Genomic DNA, 18367 nt, shown 5'->3' with positions numbered 1-18367 from the left:
ATCGGGTGGCAGAGAAGGAGTGCCAGGGGCAGGGGCAGACACACCCATCCCTGAGACACCAGGCAAGGTCATTTGATTCTGAACAATTGGATTATTGATCATTACAGAATGTCTCTCTGGTGCTTCTTGCTCCCTCCCCTCTCCAAACCAAGATTTCCCTCTCCCTGCCCCTTTCCCACTCTCAGTCCACAATAGAGACTCATACCAGAATCAGGGTTATCATCACTCAAACGTCATGATTTTTTTTGCAGCAGCTGTACAGTGCAACACATAAAATTACCACAGGACTGTGCAAAAGTCTTGGGTGCCCTAGCTATATGTGTGTGCCCAAGATGTTTGCACAGAACTGTGCTTAAAGATGTCCGGAATAAGAGATGAAATCATTGACGTGGATTATGAAAAGTTAGGGGCCTTGAACTGTTGGGGATTGAAAATAAATTGTAATGATATAATAAATGGGAGGATATTGGGTGCTGTGCATCGACAGGGGCATCTTGGAATGCACACCACAGATCCCTGAAGGTGTCAGGACAGGTCAACGTGGTGGTTTACCAGACACACAGAACCCTGTTCTGCCCTTTCTTGATGGAGACGTTGAATGTAAGAGCGGGGAATTTATGTGAGAGATGCGCTAGTACAGCAGGTAGTGCTGCTGCCTCACCGTTTCAGGCCCAACGTCTGGTGCTGTCTGTGTGGAGTTTGCATGCTCTTCCTGTGACCGTGTCTTTCCCCCAGCTGCTCTGGTCTCCTCCCTCATCCCAAAGTCGTGCAGGTTGATAGGTTAGCAAGTTACTTTAAGTGTCCCTCATCTAGGTGGCTGAAAGGGCAATAAAGGTAGACATCATGGGTGCACCAGGGAGCATTGTTTCCAAGAGATACAATATTGCTGAATCAGTTTGCTCTGAGAGCCAGTATAATCTTGATAGGCAGAATGGCATGTGACACAATTAACAGTATTAGTCAGACTATGGGAAAAGTATAATTACACTGGAGATGGTGCAGAGTAGATTCATGAGGATATTGCCTGCACTGTAGGGAAAGATTGGATGAGGGACAAAGATGTTAAAAGACTATAAATTCGAAAGAAACCACCACATAGTTTCCACAAGTCCTCAGGGTTCTGATAGACTTGTCATCCCACGCAGGCGGCAGAACTGAGGTGAATAAAGTTAAGAGGGGCCTAGTAAGATTAAATATTTCCTTTAACTGGGCCAAAACCAAGAGATAACGGCTCTAAGTGATTGTGGAGATATCAGTGGGGAGATGAAGAATGGCTTTTTCCATTGGATGGTGGTGCTTGTAAATTCACTCCAGAGAGCAACTCTTTTCACCAGTGACGATGCAATGAGATGAATGGGCTCTTCCTGTGCCATCGAGTTTCTCAGGTACTGATGGAGGGCGCAGGAGAAGCTCTGCCACCTGGAGACTGATGGGGAAGGTAGACAGCCCATCAAAGGGAGTGAGTGAAGCAACTGATGTGGCCAGTAGGGGAAGCTCGAAGCGGCACCTAAGGGAGTCAGAAATTGATAGCTGCTGTGGTAGAATTGAGTGAAATCCCACGGGAGGACCATGAATAGCAGCATTAGCCTCTTCTGTGCTGCCTGTACATCGCTGGAGTTGATATCCCAACAATTCCAAGTGTTAGGAGATGCCTTGCTTGCACTTTGTACCCAAGTCTGAGGATGCCACAGACATCTCTGTTTCTTATTGAGGGAGCAGATCCAAGACCATGGATGGTCTGAATACAGGGTTTATCCGACAATGCAGGAAGCTGGGAATATTTTGTCAACTCCACCTAGTCAAAGCTCCAGAAAGTGTCTACCTACCTCAAACTCCAATGTAAGTCACATGCCTGGCAAAATCCTCTGGGACTTCTAGGAACCCAAGTAGGGTGCACTGGCTTCCTTCCATCTCTCCACTGCCCTTTCGAAACTTCCTTCCAATGTTCCTTGCAGCTTCAATTAAAATCGGACTCAAATCTTTTTTTTAGCAGATGACAGGCCTGCCCAGGAAGGTGAGCTGGATTCGTTTGTTAGCTCAGATCCTGCCGTTTGAGCCCAGTAAGTATTCCTGTTCATCAGTGAATCTGTTTGTGTTCTTCTCCTCCTCTCAGAAATGGGGAAGCTAGTTTATAAACGCTGGAGGTTTTCTATGCGGGGGGAGTGTCTGTGGAAGGTTGGGATGGGGTGAATTCCATGTAGATTGAGGTCTCTCTGGACATTGGTTCTTAAGTTTCTAAATATGTGTGCCAATATTACCCACACCTCAGAGCCTGAAGTGTCTGAACTGTCCCACAGTTTCTAGAGAGTCAACAGGCCCCTCTGAATTGTCACTGTCAGGCTTCAGTTAGAATTGAACAGTCTGGGTTGTAACAGTGACAAACGGTTCATTTATTTCTGCCCATTTTCTTCTCTTCACTCCCACACTGCTCCTCTGATTTTCCAGTTGAATTCTTGTCTGAGGGAAGATAATAGGTCATGTGAGGACAGCTTGAGAGGCCTGGGGCTATTCTCCAGAGTAGGGGTTCCCAACCTGGGGTCCATTAATACCTCGGCTAATGGTAGGGGTCTGTGGCATAGGAAGATTGGGAACTGTTGCTCTAGAGGTTAGGCAATGGAGAGATGATTGCACTGAGATATGGAGGGCTTTACCACAATAATGTTTCCCTCCATTAAGAACTCTAGGATCAGGAGTCACAATCTCAAATTAATGGGGAGGCAGTTTAGGACTGAAATGAAGAGAAATCTCTTTCCTCATTCATAGAGGATTTGTCATTGATTATATTCAGAACAGAGGTCAATAGATCTTTGTTTATTTGAGGGGTTGAGGGAAATAGGGTTAAGTCATTAAGGTGAGCTAGGTCAGCAATGATCTTACTAGAAGGTACAGCAGTTTTGAGGGGCCAAGTGTCCCACTGCTGTTTCTTTGAAAATAAAACATAAAACATAGAACAGTACATCGGAAATACAGGACTTCACTCCAGTGCTGATGATGCCTAGTCCCATCTGTGTGCACATGGTCTATAAGTCATGGGAATGGACCTAGGCCATTCAGCCTACTAAATCTGCTCTGCCATTCAGTAATGACTGATGTACTTATCCCTCTCTAACTGTTCTCTACCTTCTCCCTGTAACCTGACACCCTTTTTAACCAAGAACCTATCTAGCGCTACTTTAAATATGTCCAATGGCTTCGCCTCCACAGTCACTGTGGCAATGAATTCCACAGATTCACCACCCTCCAGGTAAAGAAATTCCACCTCGTTTCTGTTCTAAAGGGTCTCCCTTGAGTCTCCCACTACTGGAAACCTTGTCAACTCTATCCAGACCTTCCAGTATTTGTAAACTATCCATATTCACCCAGTCTGCATAATCCTTTGCCAGTCTGAGAGGCTCTTAAATGGTGTACTTTGATAATAAATTTACTTTGAACAGACTAACCCTAACCTACACATCTTTGGACTGTGGGAGGAAACCAGAGCACCTGGAGGAGACCCACACGGCCACAGGGAGAATGCACAAACTTCTCACAGGCAGTGGTGGGAATTGAACCCTGTCACTGTAAGGCGCTGCGCCAGCCGCTACGCTCCATGGCGTGCTGTTTCCTTTCTATTGATGCTGACTGGCCTGCTGAATATTTCCAACAATTCCTATTTTATCCAGTTTTGTTTTGACGTTGAGGTAGAGGTTCCACCATCTTATTGAATGGGGAGTAAGAGTGGTGAAGTTAGGAAGCTACTCAAGGACTCATCTCTTATGTTCTTAGCTGAATTGTCAGTGTGATCTGAGATTGGTGCATGCTTGTCGTAAAAGGTATTTATTTGGTCTTTTTCAGACGTCATGAAAGGAAGTCTCAGGGATGTGCTGCAAACCGGCTGTTAAACTTGGAGGAGAACACTGTGGCTATGGAATAGTGCACATTCTGCCATGCTGTGAATTACTTTGTGTACATTTGCTCTCCTTTACGATACTTTCCACAAGGATCTAGGTCAATGTGAAATGCTCCACACTCCATGTTACATCCAGAAAGGAGGCACTTCTTCATTGCTGACCGTGTAGGACTGTCCAGCTGGATCTGACCAGATGAAAACACAGATGATGTAGGACTGGCCATTGTCTACCACCTCACTCCAGCACAATCAGCAACAAGACGGCCAAAGAGTCCATGTAGTATATCTTATTTTATTTTATGTTTACTTTTCTCATAAGAAAACACAAGTCTCATTGTACTGTACATCTGGCTAAACTCCAATAATGATGCCCTCTTTTACATGAAAAACATTAACCAAAATACTTCTGAACAGTTACAAACTATATAGATAAATTCCTTGGGTTTGCACGAGTAACTTTTAAAAACCCAGAGGAAAAGCCCTTTTCAGACACATTTTAGATTCCCAGACCCATTCCTTGTTCTGTGGGCATTTATCAACAAGCTTTGAATTCACTGACCAGTGAAGGGATTAGGGCAGATTTTCTGCTAACTGCCCACATGGATGGAAGTATCATTTGTATCGATTGACCCACCTGAGAGGAAAATGGAACAATGAGCTCTGCATCCTAATTCTGGACTCCACAAGGCACTGGTCTTGTCCTCAATAAAGGTTGTTCTCAAACAGTATTGGGCCCCGAAGTATTTGAGTACGGTCCATTTCCAGCACTGTTAACGGCAGCAAAACACCTTTCAGGGGAGTGGCTGGGCAAATGATACAAAGGTAGGTGGTGGAGGAGCAGGTGGTGCTGAGGAGACGGGGAGTATGCAGAAGGACTCGGATGGATCGGGAGAATGGGCAAAGAAGAGGCAGGTGTATGATCATACACTTTGATAGAAGGAATAAAAGCATAGACTATTTTCTAAATAGGGAGACAATTCAAAAATCAGAGCTGCAAAGGGACTTGGGAATCCTTATGCAGGATTCCCTAAAGGTTAACTTGCACGTTGAGTCGTTGGAAGGGAAGGTAAATGCAATATTAGCATTCATTTCAAGAGAACTAGAATATAAGAGCAAGGCTGTGATTCTGAGGCTTTATAAGACATTGGTTAGATCGCATTTGGAGTACTGAGAGAAGTTTTCAACCCCTTATCTAAGAAAAGGTGTGCTGGCATTGGAGAGGGTCCAGAGGAGATTCATGGGAATGATTCTGAGAATAAAAGGGTTAATGTATCAGGAGTGTTTGATGGCTCTGGGCCTGATCTCACTGGAGTTTAGAAGAATGAAGGAGAATCTTTCATTTGAAACCTATGGACTATTGAAAGGCCTAGATAGAGTGGATGTGGAGAGAAAGTTTCCTCTAGCGGGGGAGTTTAGGACTAGAGGGCACAGCCTCAGAATAGAGGGACATCATTTCGAACAGATGAGGAGGAATTCCATTAGCCAGAGGTTGATGAATCTGTGAAATTCATTGCCACAAACGGCTGTGGAGGCCGGGTCATTGAATCTATTTGAAGTGGAGGTTGATATGTTCTTGGTTACTCCGTGCATCAAAGGTTACAGGCAAAAGGCAGGAAAATGGGGTCCAGATGGACACCCAATCAGCCATGGTGAAATGGTGGAGCAGACTCAATGGGCCAAGTGGCCTGCTTCTGCTCTATGTCTTACCGTCAATCGAGAATCATTATTGGCTGATCATCTATTCACTAGCCTGGGGACAGTGGGATGTAAGGGGAGGGAGGCACCCAGACTGGGCATGAAACCAGAAACCTTGCTGAGCTGAATGAATCAGTTCACCTAGTGACTGACCTGACTAGAGATCTTTTCCTTTCTCTGGAGTAATTTGATTACTAGGCTAACCATCTTCCATTTCCTTAAGTCTGCAAGGTAATGGTTTCTTCTGCACTATTGGGTGGCAGTAGTGATCCTGACCTCAGTTACTGTTCTGTAGAGTTTGCATGTACCCGGTTCCCCCCACCTGCTTCAGTTTCTTCCCACATCTCAGAACACTGCTGAGTGCCAGCTTTGCCCGCTGGAAACTGCACCCGTGCAGGTGAGAAGTTACTGAGTTGAGAAGAATGGGTTGGTCGGAAAGCTGGCAAAGACTCTAGGGGCTGAATGGCCTGTGTTGTGCGAACGTATGAACTGTGGGGCAGATGATGAAAACTAAAAGACAACACAGTATATATTTTCTGTTCAGCTGGCATCTGTTAGCAACGTTGGTTGTAACCTCCATTGGGCAACCGAGGCAGCCTTTAGTTGGAATAAATACATCTAGTTTCTGACGAGTTTTCTGGTTCCTTGTCTGGCTTAACTTTTGAGCAGAAGCAAAAGGCATCTTCAGCCATAAATAAACCCTACAAAGCATCGCTCTAACCTCTATCACGAAGACGTTACCACCGTTTGTAAGCAACAATAGCTGTGATTGTCTTCAGCCAATGGGGCACCGGCCTCCTTCAGAGATGGTCCTGCCTGACCTCGGCGTACACCATGTTACACACCACTCTATCCTTCCGATTCACTGCAGGAGATAAACTCATGGAAGCATAATGGATCTCGTCCTCGGCAGGGTTCTGGTCAGAGAGGCAGATAAGCATTAATGGACACAAACAAGAGAAAATCTCCAGATGCTGGAAATCCAAGCAGCACGCACAGGAAATGCTGGAGGAGCTCAGCAGGCCAGGCAGCATCCACGGAAAAGAGTACAGCTGAGATTTTGGGCTGAAACCCTTCGGCAGGACTGGCAAGAGGTCTTGGCCTGAAAAGTTGACCATACTCTTTTCCATAGCTGCTGCCTGGCCTGCTGAGTTCCTCCAGCATTTTGTGTATTAGACACAGGAAAATAAGGCTATTAGGTCTAGGGACTATACGCCCACTCGTTTGATCATCAGCCTTTCTTTACTCAGGGTCAAAGGGAAGGGAGCTGAGGTAGATGGAACACTAACACAACGTTCCTAACTAGTGGAGAAAACACAAAGTTTCATGTCCTCCTCTTGCTACTGATTACTAATAGAAACATGATAGAACCACTGAAATAGAAAAACAGACATAACTATTTAAAATTAAAATGCAATGGCTTTATTACTGTAAATGTATGAATTATAAACTGGCTATCCCAAGGGTGTCTCTCGAATCCACAGCCAATCTACAACAAAAGTGAACTGGCAAGAGCAAGGCTATCTCCCACAGAGAAATGAACCATGGTGGCATGGTAGCATAGTGGTTAGCACACAACTTTACTGTGCAGGCGACCCGGGTTCAACTCCCGCTGCTGCCTGTTGGTACGTTCTCGTGACTGTGTGGGTTTCTTCCCGACTGCTCTGATTTCCTACCACAGCCCAAAGACCTACTGGTCAGGGGGCTCGAAGCTCTGTAAAGGCCTACTCTGCACTGTATAATAAATAAACTTTCTTTCTGCAATCTCTATGTGAAGGCATACTAAAAGTAGATGCATTGAACAAAAAAACAAGAACCCAAGTTGGGAGATGAGAAGAAATCTCCCTGTGTAGCGGCTGGAAATCTCCGGGATAATGGCAGAGATAATTAAATCTTTAGACACAAACAGAGTTCAAGTAACAACCGCCAAAATGGATCAGCTTCTGACTGAACAGGAGTGCAGGCTTCATGAGCCACGCTACCCACTCCAGAGTTTAAATATTTTATGATTGTGTTACTATTGATCCCTGTGATAAAGATGCTATGTAAATGTAAACCGCGCCGTTACAAAAGGGTCTTTCTTACCTCTCTGTGGGCTGCACATGGATTCATTGATGCCCGCTGAGCGGGCAGAGTGCGAGGCCAACCTGGTGAATTGAAATAAGGAGTGTGTATAAGTTGGGGAGTAGCATTAAAGGAACCCAACAACTCAACTTGACCTATTGTGCAGGCAAGAAAGACTATCCAAATGAATAAGCAGCCCAGTCCCATACCAGGACTGGCCAGTGTTGGACACAGCCTGTAGTGATGGACAGCTGTCACTTAGTAAGGTGAACTGGCAGATGTTCAGGTGGAACAAGTACATGACCCTGAAGGAAGATTACATGGGGATATCAGAGATAGGGGAAGGACCAAGAGGAGTTAAGTGACAAAGATGATGGTGCAAAACCAGAAAGGAGGCAAACAAACAATCTAGATCCAGGAGTGGCGTAGCACAGATAAGACCAAAAGACATAGGGGCAGAATTGGGCCATTCACCCCACTGAGTCTGATCTACTTCCCCCCTCAACTCCATTCTGCTGCCTTCTCTCCGTAATCTTTCACGCCACAACTAATCAAGAACCTATCAACCTCCACCTTAACTGCACCCAGTGACCAGGCCTCCATGGCCACCTGCGGCAATGAATTCCACGGATTCACCACCCTCTGGCTAAAGAAATTCCTCCTCATCTCTGTTCTAAATGGATGTCCCTCGTCCCTCTATTTTGAAGATGTGCCTCTGGCAGTAGACCCAACCACCCGCCCCCCCCATTCCCACCAAAGGAAATCTCCTGTTCACATCCACTCTAGGCCTTTCAACATTCAGTAAGATCCCCACTCATTCTCCCAAATTCCACTGAGTAGAGGCCCAGAGCCTTCGAATGCTGCTCATATCATAAGCCTTTCATTCTTGGAAACATTTTCATGAAACCCCTCTGAACCCTCTCCAATGTCAGCTCATCCTTTCTTAAATAACGGGCTCAAAACTGCTTGGAATTCTCTAAGTGAGGTCTCACTAGTGCCTTATACAGCAGTACATCCTTCTGACACTGTGTTGGGTATGAAGTGTGTTTAGAAGTATACCATATAACCATATAACAATTACAGCACGGAAACAGGCCATCTCGGCCCTTCTAGTCTGTGCCAAACGCTTACTCTCACCTAGTCCCACTTACCTGCACTCAGCCCATAACCCTCCATTCCTTTCCTGTCCATATACCTATCCAATTTTTTTTTTAAATGACAAAATCGAACCTGCCACTTCTACTGGAAGCTCATTCCACACAGCTAACACTCTCTGAGTAAAGAAGTTCACTCTTGTGTTACCCCTAAACTTTTGCCTCTTAACTCTGAACTCATGACCTCTTGTTTGAATCTCCCCTACGCTCAATGGAAAAAGCCTATTCACGTCAACTCTATTTAACACCCTCATAATTTTAAATACCTCAATCAAGTCCCCCCTCAACCTTCTACATTACAGAGAATAAAGACCTAACTTGTCTAACCTTTCTCTGTAACTTAGGTGCTAAAACCCAGGTAACATGCTAGTAAATCTCCTCTGTACTCTCTCTATTTTGTTGACATCTTTCCTATAATTCGGTGAACAGAACTGTACACAATACTCCAAATTTGGCCTCACCAATGCCTTGAACAATTTTAATATTACATCCCAACTCCTATACTCAATGCTCTGATTTATAAAGGCCAGCATACCAAAAGCTTTCTTCACCACACTATCCACATGAGATTCCACCTTCAGGGAACTATGCACCATTATTCCTAAATCACTCTGTTCTACTGCATTCTTCGATGCCCTACCATTTACCATGTATGTCCTATTTGGATTATTCCTACCAAAATGTAGCACCTCACACTTATCAGCATTAAACTCCATCTGCCATCTTTCAGCCCACTCTTCTAACTGGCCTAAATCTCTCTGTAAGCTTTGAAAACCTACTTCATTATCCACAATGCCACCTATCTTAGTATCATCTGCATACTTACTAATCCAATTTACCACCCCATCATTCAGATCACTAATGTATATGACAAACAACATTGGACCCAGTACAGATCCCTGAGGCAGACCACTAGTCATCGGCCTCCAACCTGACAAACAGTTATCCACCACTACTCTCTGGCATCTCCCATCCAGCCACTGTTGAATCCATTTTACTACTTCGATATTAATACCTAACAATTGAACCTTCCTAACTAACCTTCCATGCAGAACCTTGTTAAAGGCCTTACTGAAGTCCATATAGACCACATCCTTTGCTTTACCCTCGTCAACTTTCCTAGTAACCTCTTCAAAAAATTCAATAAGATTTGTCAAACATGACATTCCATGCACAAATCCATGTTGACTGTTCCTAATCAGACCCTGTCTATCCAGATAATTATATATACCATCTCTAAGAATACTTTCCATTGACTTACTCACCACTGGTGTCACACTTACTGGCCGATAATTGCTAGGTTTACTCTTAGAACTCTTTTTAAACAATGGAACCACATGCGCAATATGCCAATCTTCTGGCTCCATCCCCGTTTCTAATGACATTTTAAATATTTCTGTCAGAGCCCTTGCTATTTCTACACTAACTTTCCTCAAGGTCCTAGGGAATATCCTGTCAGGACCCACAGACTTATCCACTTTTATATTCTTTAAATCTTCTTTAATCTTCTTTAATCATCATAGTTTCCATAACTACCCTACTTGTTTCCCTTACCTTATACAATTCAATATCCTTCTCCTTAGTGAATACCGAAGAAAAGAAATTGTTCAATATCTCCCCCATCTCTTTTGGCTCCACACATAGCTGTCCACTCTGATTCTCTAAGGGACCAATTTTATTTCTCACTATCCATTTGCTATTAATATAACTGTAGAAACCCTTTGGATTTATTTTTACCTTACTTGCCAAAGCAACCTGATTAGCTTTTCTAATTTCTCTCTTAAGATTCTTTTTACATTAACACACTCAAAATGCTGGTGGAACACAGCAGGCCAGGCAGCATCTATAGGGAGAAGTGCTGTCGACGTTTCGGGCCGAGACCCTTGGACCCTTGGCCCGAAACGTTGACAGCACTTCTCCCTATAGATGCTGCCTGGCCTGCAGTGTTCTACCAGCATTTTATGTGTGTTATTGTTTGAATTTCCAGCACCTGCAGATTTCCTCATGTTTGTTCTTTTTACATTGTTTATATTCCTCGAGCACCTCATTTACTCCATGCTGCCTATATTTATTGATCTCTCTCTTTTTCCAAACCAAGTTTCCAATATCCCTTGAAAACCATGGCTCTCTCAAACACTTAACCTTTCTTTTCAACCTAAAACTCAGCTCAACTTATGCAACTCAAAAACAAACTAGTGAATTGTGCAGGCTTGGATAGGGGGAAGAAAAAACGAGCAGTAAATAGATCATTGATAAGCCAGAGGCTGAAAGATTGCTCTGGGTAGATGGGAACATAGATGTGAGATGAGCTTTGGTCTGCTTAAGTGGTGGAACAAACTGGAGTTGAGTGCCTACACCAGCTCCTATGTGGTCCAGGTAAGAGACATTAAATAACAAATAAACATTATTAAAGAACCAACGCTTCCAAAACCTCTTCCTGTCACGAAGTGGAGATTACGGCCCAATCCTCTGTAGGCACTTACTTTGAAAACATAATTTCTCATATACTTCAGAACCAACAGTAGCTTCTGTTATCAAGCTTCCTGTTACTAAGGATAATTGCATCCTTTATTAAATAAAGAAATACTAAGACTTTTTAAGTCTCTTTATTATACGTTGTCACTGTAATGCAACACTTGGATCCAATCCTTCACAGCATGAGCACCTGTTCACTCAGATCCCCAGGCCATGATACCATTTTATTCAGTTTGGAAAGTGTTGTTCTTTATAGAAAAACAATGGCTGTCCAACAAAAAGTTCATGTTAAACACACTAATGCTCAATATTCACACGAGCCTGCATCTCAAGTCAATACTCCATTTTGCCTAGGCTCCTGCTTGTTGCAGAGAAAACACTAAGCCCCTCTGCCCCTGACACACTGGGGAGGGAGAGGGGTAGGACTGCCTCATGGGTCACAGTGAAAAAGACTGCTTGAGTACAGTTACAGTCTACCAGAAAGCAAACATAGCCATAATGGGCCAATCTGTGCTGTATAACTTGGGATCGTGCACAAGGAATTGCTGCAGAATAGGGAGGCGTGGTAGTGTAGTGGTTAGCACAACACGTCACAGTGCAGGCAACCCGGGTTCAATTCCCGCCGTTGCCTGTAAGGAGTTTGTACGTTCTCCCCGTGACCAAGTGGGTTTCCTCTGGGTGCTCCGGTTTCCTCCCACAGTACAAAGACATGCCGGTGGATCGGTTGAGTGGTCATAGATTATATTGGAGATTACTAGATTATATCGGAGATTAATGGACAGGGCAGCCCAAAGGGTTGGAAAGGCACTGTATCGCAATCATTAAACAAATAAAAGAATTCCACCCAGAAGACTAATGATAAGCTGGCCATCTATCTACAGCACCCCATCAGCCAAATGTTGAGGCTGAAATGAAGTTTGCTTGCAGTGGAAACTTTCAGTTCACTTTGATAACAGGTGCTCTTGCACAATATCACAGCAGCAGGAGTACAAGGCATTTTATCTGAGGGTACTATGGAAACAAGAGACACGCCCAGCAGATCTTATCTGCCTAGCCTTGTTTAACTGAAGCCAGTCCAACGCTCATCTGAAATTGGCAGCAACAGCTCCAGCTGCCTTGTTAAGACATCTCACGAATAATGCTGATTTTAATCTACACCCAGCCACAATTCTTATCAGGTCATTAGTCACCTCCTGTCAATCCAAGGTAGGTGCCCACAGTGGGAAGGTTCATTTGCCGTGACGCTCTGCTGGTGTTGATGGTGGGGCTGCTTTGGCCAGTCCCGGGACCCCCCCCCCCCCACTATGTGTCTGCGGTCGGTAACCCCGGGTGTTCAGCTCTGTGAGCTCTTGGTCTCAGAGTAGAGCACCTGAGATTAAAGGGGACCGTGGCAGATAAATGGCTAAAGCGGCAGACTGCGCTATCGCTCGCCCGGGACCTCACCTCCTCACCCTTGCTGACTAGAGGAAGAGCAGACCAGGAGGTGGGCGACCTGTTTAAACCCCTGTCCACGCAATCTCTCACACTCTCAATCTGACATGCCAAGTCTCCAAGGTGGCGTAGGCACTGGTGCTGAGAGTTTGGATGGCAACTGTGTGAGTCTGCATCGAGTTTTAACGGTTGGTGAGATCAGTTGCTGCAAGGACACAGCTATGGTGACTACACTTACCAGTATAGACTTTGCAAGACTTCACATGTGGTAACGGATCTTAAGACCTCAAGATATAGGAGCAGAATTGGTCCATCAAGTCTGCTCCACTATTTCAGCATGACTCATCCATTTTCCCTCTCAGACCCAAACTCCTGCATTCTACCCATATCCCTTCATGCCCTGACCAACCTCTGCCATAAATATACATAAAGACCTGGCCTCCACAGCTGCCTGTGGCAAAGAATTCCACAGATTCACCACTCTCTGGTTAAAGAAATTCCTCTTCATCTCTGTTCTGAAAGGATGCCCCTCTATTCTGAGGCTTTGTCCTCAGATCTTAGATTCGCCCACCGTAAGAAACATCCTCTCCACATCCACTGTATTGAGGCCTTTCAACATTCCTTCTGAATTCCAGTTAAGTAGAGGGACAGAGCCATTAAACGCTCTTCATATGACAAACCTTTCTATCCAAGAATTATTTTTGTCAATCCTCTTTGAAGCCTCTCCAACATCAGCACATCCTTTCTTAGATAAGGGGCCCAAAACTGCTGACGATACTCCGTGAGGCCACACCCATGCTTTATAAAGCTTCAACATTACATCCTTGATTTTATAGTCTTCTTGAAATGAATGCTAATATTGCTCATATTTGCTTTCCTTACCACCGACCAACCTACAATTTGACCTTCAGGGAATCCTGCATGAGGACTCCCAAGTCCCTTTGCACCTCAGATTTTTGTATTTTCTCTCCATTTAGAAAATAGACTATGCTTTTATTTCTTCTACCAACATGCATGACCAGTCACTTCCTGAGACTTCCATCTGCCACTTCTTTCCCAATTCTCCTAATCTGCCTTAGGTCCTTCTGCAGCCTCTATGCTTCCTCAAAGCTCCCCTCCCCTCTGGCTATCTTTGTATTGTCTTCAAACTGGGCCACAAAGCCACCAATACTGTCATCCAAATCACTGACATAAAAAGAAGAGGTCCCAACGCAGACCCTTGTGGAACACTGTTAGTCATTGGCAGCCAACCCAAAAAGGCTCTCTTTATTCCCACTTTTTACCTCCTGCAAATCAGCCAATGCTCTCTCCGTGATAGAATCTTTCCTGTAATACCATGGGCACTTAACTTGTGAAACAGCCTTGTGTGTGGCACCTTGTCAAAGGCCTTCTGAAAATCCAAGTACACAACATCAACCACTTCTCCTTTGTCTAGATTTTCCCTTGAGGAAACCATGCTGACTATGGCTATTTTATCATGTGCCTCCAAGTACCCCCAAACCACATCCTTAATAATTGACTCCAACATCTTCCTGACCACTGAGGTCAGACTAACTGGACTATAATTTCCTTTCTTCTGCCTCTCTCCCTTCTTGAAGATTGGAGTGACATTTGGAATTTTCCATTCCTCCGGAACCATGCCAGAATCATTTGATTCTTGAAAGGTTATTATTAATGCCTCCACAATCTCTTCAGCCACTTCTTTCAGAACACTGTGCTGTACACCATCTGGTGCAGGCGACTTATCTACCTTCAGACCTTGCAGTTTCCCCAAGAACCTTCTCCCTATTAATGGTAACCACATACTTCTGTTCCGTGACACTCCTGAACTTTCAGCATGGAATAGCCTTCCACAGTGAAGACTAATGCAACGTACTTATTCAGCTCATCTGCCATTTCCTTGTCTCTCTCCAGCATCATTTTTTAGTGGGCTGAAATCTACTCTTGCCTTTCTTACACTTTATGTATCTGAAGAAACTTTTGGTATCCTCTTTAATATTATTGGCTAGCTTACCTTCATATTCTATCTTTTCCTTCTTCATTACTTGTTTAATTGCCTTCTGTTGGTTTTTAAAAGTTCCCCAGTCCTCTAACTTCCCACTAATTTTTGCCTTATTGTATGCCCTCTCTTTTGCTTTTATGTTGGCTTTGACTTCTCTTGTCAGCCATGGTTGGGTCATCTTCCATTTAGAATACTTCTCCTCTCTGGGATGTCCTTTTCTAATCAATCTTGGCCAGCTCTCTCATGCCCCTGTAATTTCCTTTTCTCCACTGTAATATTGATACATTTGACCTTAGCTTCTCCCCCTTAAATTGTAGGGTGAATTCTAGCATGCTACAATCACTTGTCCCTAAAGGTTACTTTACCTTAAGCTCTTTAGCTGATTCCCTAGTGGGCTCAACCACAAACTGCTCTAAAAAGCCATGGCTTGGGCATTATACACATTCCTTCTCTTGGGATCCAGCAACAACCTGATTTCCCAATCTACCTGCATATTGAACTCCCACAGGACTATCATTCCATTGCCCTTTCGGCATGCATTTTCTATTTCACATTGTAATTTGTAGATCCCACCTTTACTGCTGTTTGGGGTCTGTATATAACTCCCATCAGGGTCTTTTTCCCCTTCCGGTTCCTTAGCTCTACTCACCTTCCGATCCTGTGTCACATTTTTCTAATGATTTGATTTTATTTGTAAGGATAAACCAAGGAAGATGGCAGCAACTCAGCAGTTTGATGCAAAGAACAGTTTCTACTTCGGCGCAAAAACTGAAGCTCTCTAATCCCGAGAAAGAAGTTGCGTGCGAAGTTTTCCCTTATAAAGCTTCCATTGCACAGAAAAAATATGGCAATGCGTTGGGCGATCTCAAACCCGGAGCACCCCCTTAATTACAGAATATTTGTCTAGTGGGGATCAAAGAGATGCCACTTTCAGAGTTGGACAAAAAGACGGCCAACGTGTTGATGTCAGCATTGCGACTCCTTTTCTGATGACAGCCTCAATCTATTAATAAAATACTAATGCAACCCTGCTTACTCTGCACCAAAGAGCAAGTCTGGAATGCGTGGTCATGTCAAATCAAATTATTTTGAAGCCCGACCGGCTGGTTCTGGCTCAAAAGGAGGAAGAATCTTCCATACCTCAGACATGATGGTCAATGCTATATTCTCGTATGTTCTAAATAAACAGGTTTCCCCCTCCCCTTGCCAGCTCCCTCCCCCAAATCCCCTCCCCATCCTCAACTCTCCTCCCCTCCCCCCCCAACTCCCTCCCCACCGGCGGAGGGACCCACCTGCCATTTGCCGGGTGATGTAGATGAGGGCCGTTAGCAGCAGCAGGAAGGTGGCGGCGGCCAGCGCCAGCAGGCCCATGGCCTGGGAGGACAGCGGCCAGCAGGGCGGGGAGCGGTCGTCGGCGGCACTGCTGCTGGTCGGGGGCGGGGCGCTGCTGAAGCCTGGAAAGCAAACACGGGCCGTTACTGAGCAGTTCACAGATGTTAGAGCCCGGCACCGCCCGGGAGGGGCAGTGGCTCCAGACGCCCGCTGGCACGGGAAGCAGCCAAGCCGCGGAGGGGACTTGGCCAGTTGAGCAGCATCCGTGGAGGCAGAGAGATAGTCAACATGCTGGGTCCTGCTCCAAGTTCCCACGCCTGTAGACTCTTGTGTCTCTGCTGAAACTGTAGATTTCCTCTGGGTCAAAAATCAGGGATTTCCTCAAAAATGACCGAAGCTGAAAATCCGCAGATGGAGACACACAAAGATTGGGAAAGATGAACATGAAATATTTGAGATCAGTGGACTGATGGAATGTCACTGACCTGTCAAGTTAACACCACCCTTTTCCCCATAATTGCTGACAGAACTTTTGAGTATTTTCAACCATTTTTGCTTACAATTAGGTAAGAGCAGTGTTGGTGATCTGGTGTTAGTGGTACCTGATTCTTTCAGCTTTCCAGCATCGTTACACAGTAAGGTACTGAGTTCCAAGAGAGTGAAGACTTTTCTTCTTGCGGCCACCCTAATTAGCTCTTCTGCATCCTGACACTACCACCCAAACATTCCTGAATCGAATTAAAGTGCATTTCCAACATCTCCTCCATCGGGCTTTATAAAAATGTTTGCATCCTTCAATGATAACCAAGTTTACCCTCCTGAACTCCGGAGAAAAACAAATCAAATTCAGAGAACACATGCCCAATCTCCCAAACACAGATTCAGCTTACTTGAACATTTACCCCACTCCCAGGCACAGTTAATGCACACATCCCAAACACCCAGTCTCCCAAACACACATCTACTTTACCCAAGCACAGGAAAATCTACAGATGCTGGAAATCCAAAGCAACACACACAAAATGCTGGAGGAACTCAGCAGGCCAGACAACATCTATGGAAAAGAGTAAACAGTCAATGCTTTGGGCCGAGACCCTTCTTCAGGACTGGAAAGGAAGGGGGAAAGAGTTAAACTAAGAAGGTGGGGAAGGGGAGGAAGTAGTAGAAGGTAACAGGTGAAGGGTGAAACTGGGGGATGGGGGGGAACATGGCGAAGTAAAGAGCTGGGAAGTTGATTGGTGAAAGAGATAAAGGACTGGAGAAGGACAGAGAGAACAGAAGATCATGTCGTGGGAGACGGAAGATTGTAAGCAGTGAGCTGGCTGCTGGCTGTATGTCCAGAAAACTGAGATCTTCAAGCATGGAGCTTGGAAAAAGCGATGCAACAGACTTTAAAACACCCTAAACTGGTGAGTTGTTTTGTTATGTCTCCCCTCTCGCTGTGAAATGACGACACCTCTTTTTCCCTTATTAGGGAGAGAGAGAGAGCCTGTAGTGTGTCAATTTACTGGCTGAACGAGTAGTCTTTGTGGTTCTGCAAGTCTGTGCCTTTATTGATGCTTTGCTGCATGCTTGAGAGCTCAGCGGGGAGTGCAGATCTTTTTTGCTGGTGGCAGTGGGGGGGGGGGTTATCGCTTTGCTGCTGTTTATGCGTGGGAGGGGAGAACTGGGGGGAGCTTTGGGGTTCTAATGTTTAACTGTTATTCTTTGGGGAACTCCTCAGTTTTCGTGGATGTTTGCGAAGAAAAGGAATTTCAGGATGTATATTGTTAATTATTTCTCTGACATTAAATTGAACCTATTGAGGAGAGAGGGAAGGGGGAGGAGCACCAGAGGGAGGTGGTGGGCAGGTAAGGAGATAAGGTGAGCGAGGGGAATGGTGAAGGAGAGGAGGTGGGAGGTCAATTTCCAGAGAAATTGATGCTTATGCCGTCTGGTTGGCATAAATGTTTACCCCATGTGGGCTCAGTCTACTCAATGTTGTTCCAGCCCACTCAGTGTTGATTGTCTGTATAATGTATGCATATGAAGATATGACTTTTAGCGCAGGCACGGCAAGTGCAAAATTTCTACTGAAACACAACAAGTCACAGGGACCTGCTGGAACTTGTGGAACTGGGTCATGCAACCAAATACTTCCACATACACGCACAGTATTTCATTTACATGCCCGGTGATGCTTATCATTGTTGTAAGAAGAGTGGTTCAAATGCCCTCCACACTCAAGAGTGGGTACATCTGCTTGTTAATGCAAATATCCGATCAGCCAGTCATGTGGCAGCAACTCAATGTATAAATGCATGCAGACACGGTCAAGAGGTTCAC

General features: G+C 44.9%; 1 protein-coding gene and 1 gene segment (V, D, J or C); one reads left to right on the top strand and one right to left on the bottom strand.

Moving 5' to 3' along the window:
• LOC132383099 (ICOS ligand-like) overlaps nt 1-4617 on the top strand; it is a 51994-nt gene extending 47377 nt beyond the window's left edge. For 5 of the 6 annotated variants that reach the window (XM_059953892.1, XM_059953895.1, XM_059953893.1 and 2 more), the window contains 2 exons: nt 1991-2060; nt 3835-4617. In XM_059953892.1, coding sequence (XP_059809875.1) covers nt 1991-2055 — 65 coding nt within the window. In that variant the 3' untranslated portion in view covers nt 2056-2060; nt 3835-4617. The remainder of the gene's footprint in view (nt 1-1990; nt 2061-3834) is intronic. The other variant, XM_059953891.1, reaches the window with a different exon arrangement.
• A 150-nt stretch (nt 4618-4767) lies between these two features.
• Nucleotides 4768-18367, bottom strand: part of LOC132383100 (Ig lambda-1 chain V regions MOPC 104E/RPC20/J558/S104-like) — a 35298-nt gene continuing 21698 nt past the window's right edge. Inside the window, 3 exon segments of the V gene segment in view lie at nt 4768-6501; nt 7670-7731; nt 16003-16164. Of these exon segments, the coding sequence occupies nt 6385-6501; nt 7670-7731; nt 16003-16164 (341 nt within the window).

This window comes from Hypanus sabinus, chromosome 29 (genome assembly GCF_030144855.1).
Source record: "Hypanus sabinus isolate sHypSab1 chromosome 29, sHypSab1.hap1, whole genome shotgun sequence".
NCBI classification, from domain to species: domain Eukaryota; kingdom Metazoa; phylum Chordata; class Chondrichthyes; order Myliobatiformes; family Dasyatidae; genus Hypanus; species Hypanus sabinus.
Note: the sequence above shows the minus strand (reverse complement) of the source record. Positions and strands in the feature narration are given on the sequence as shown.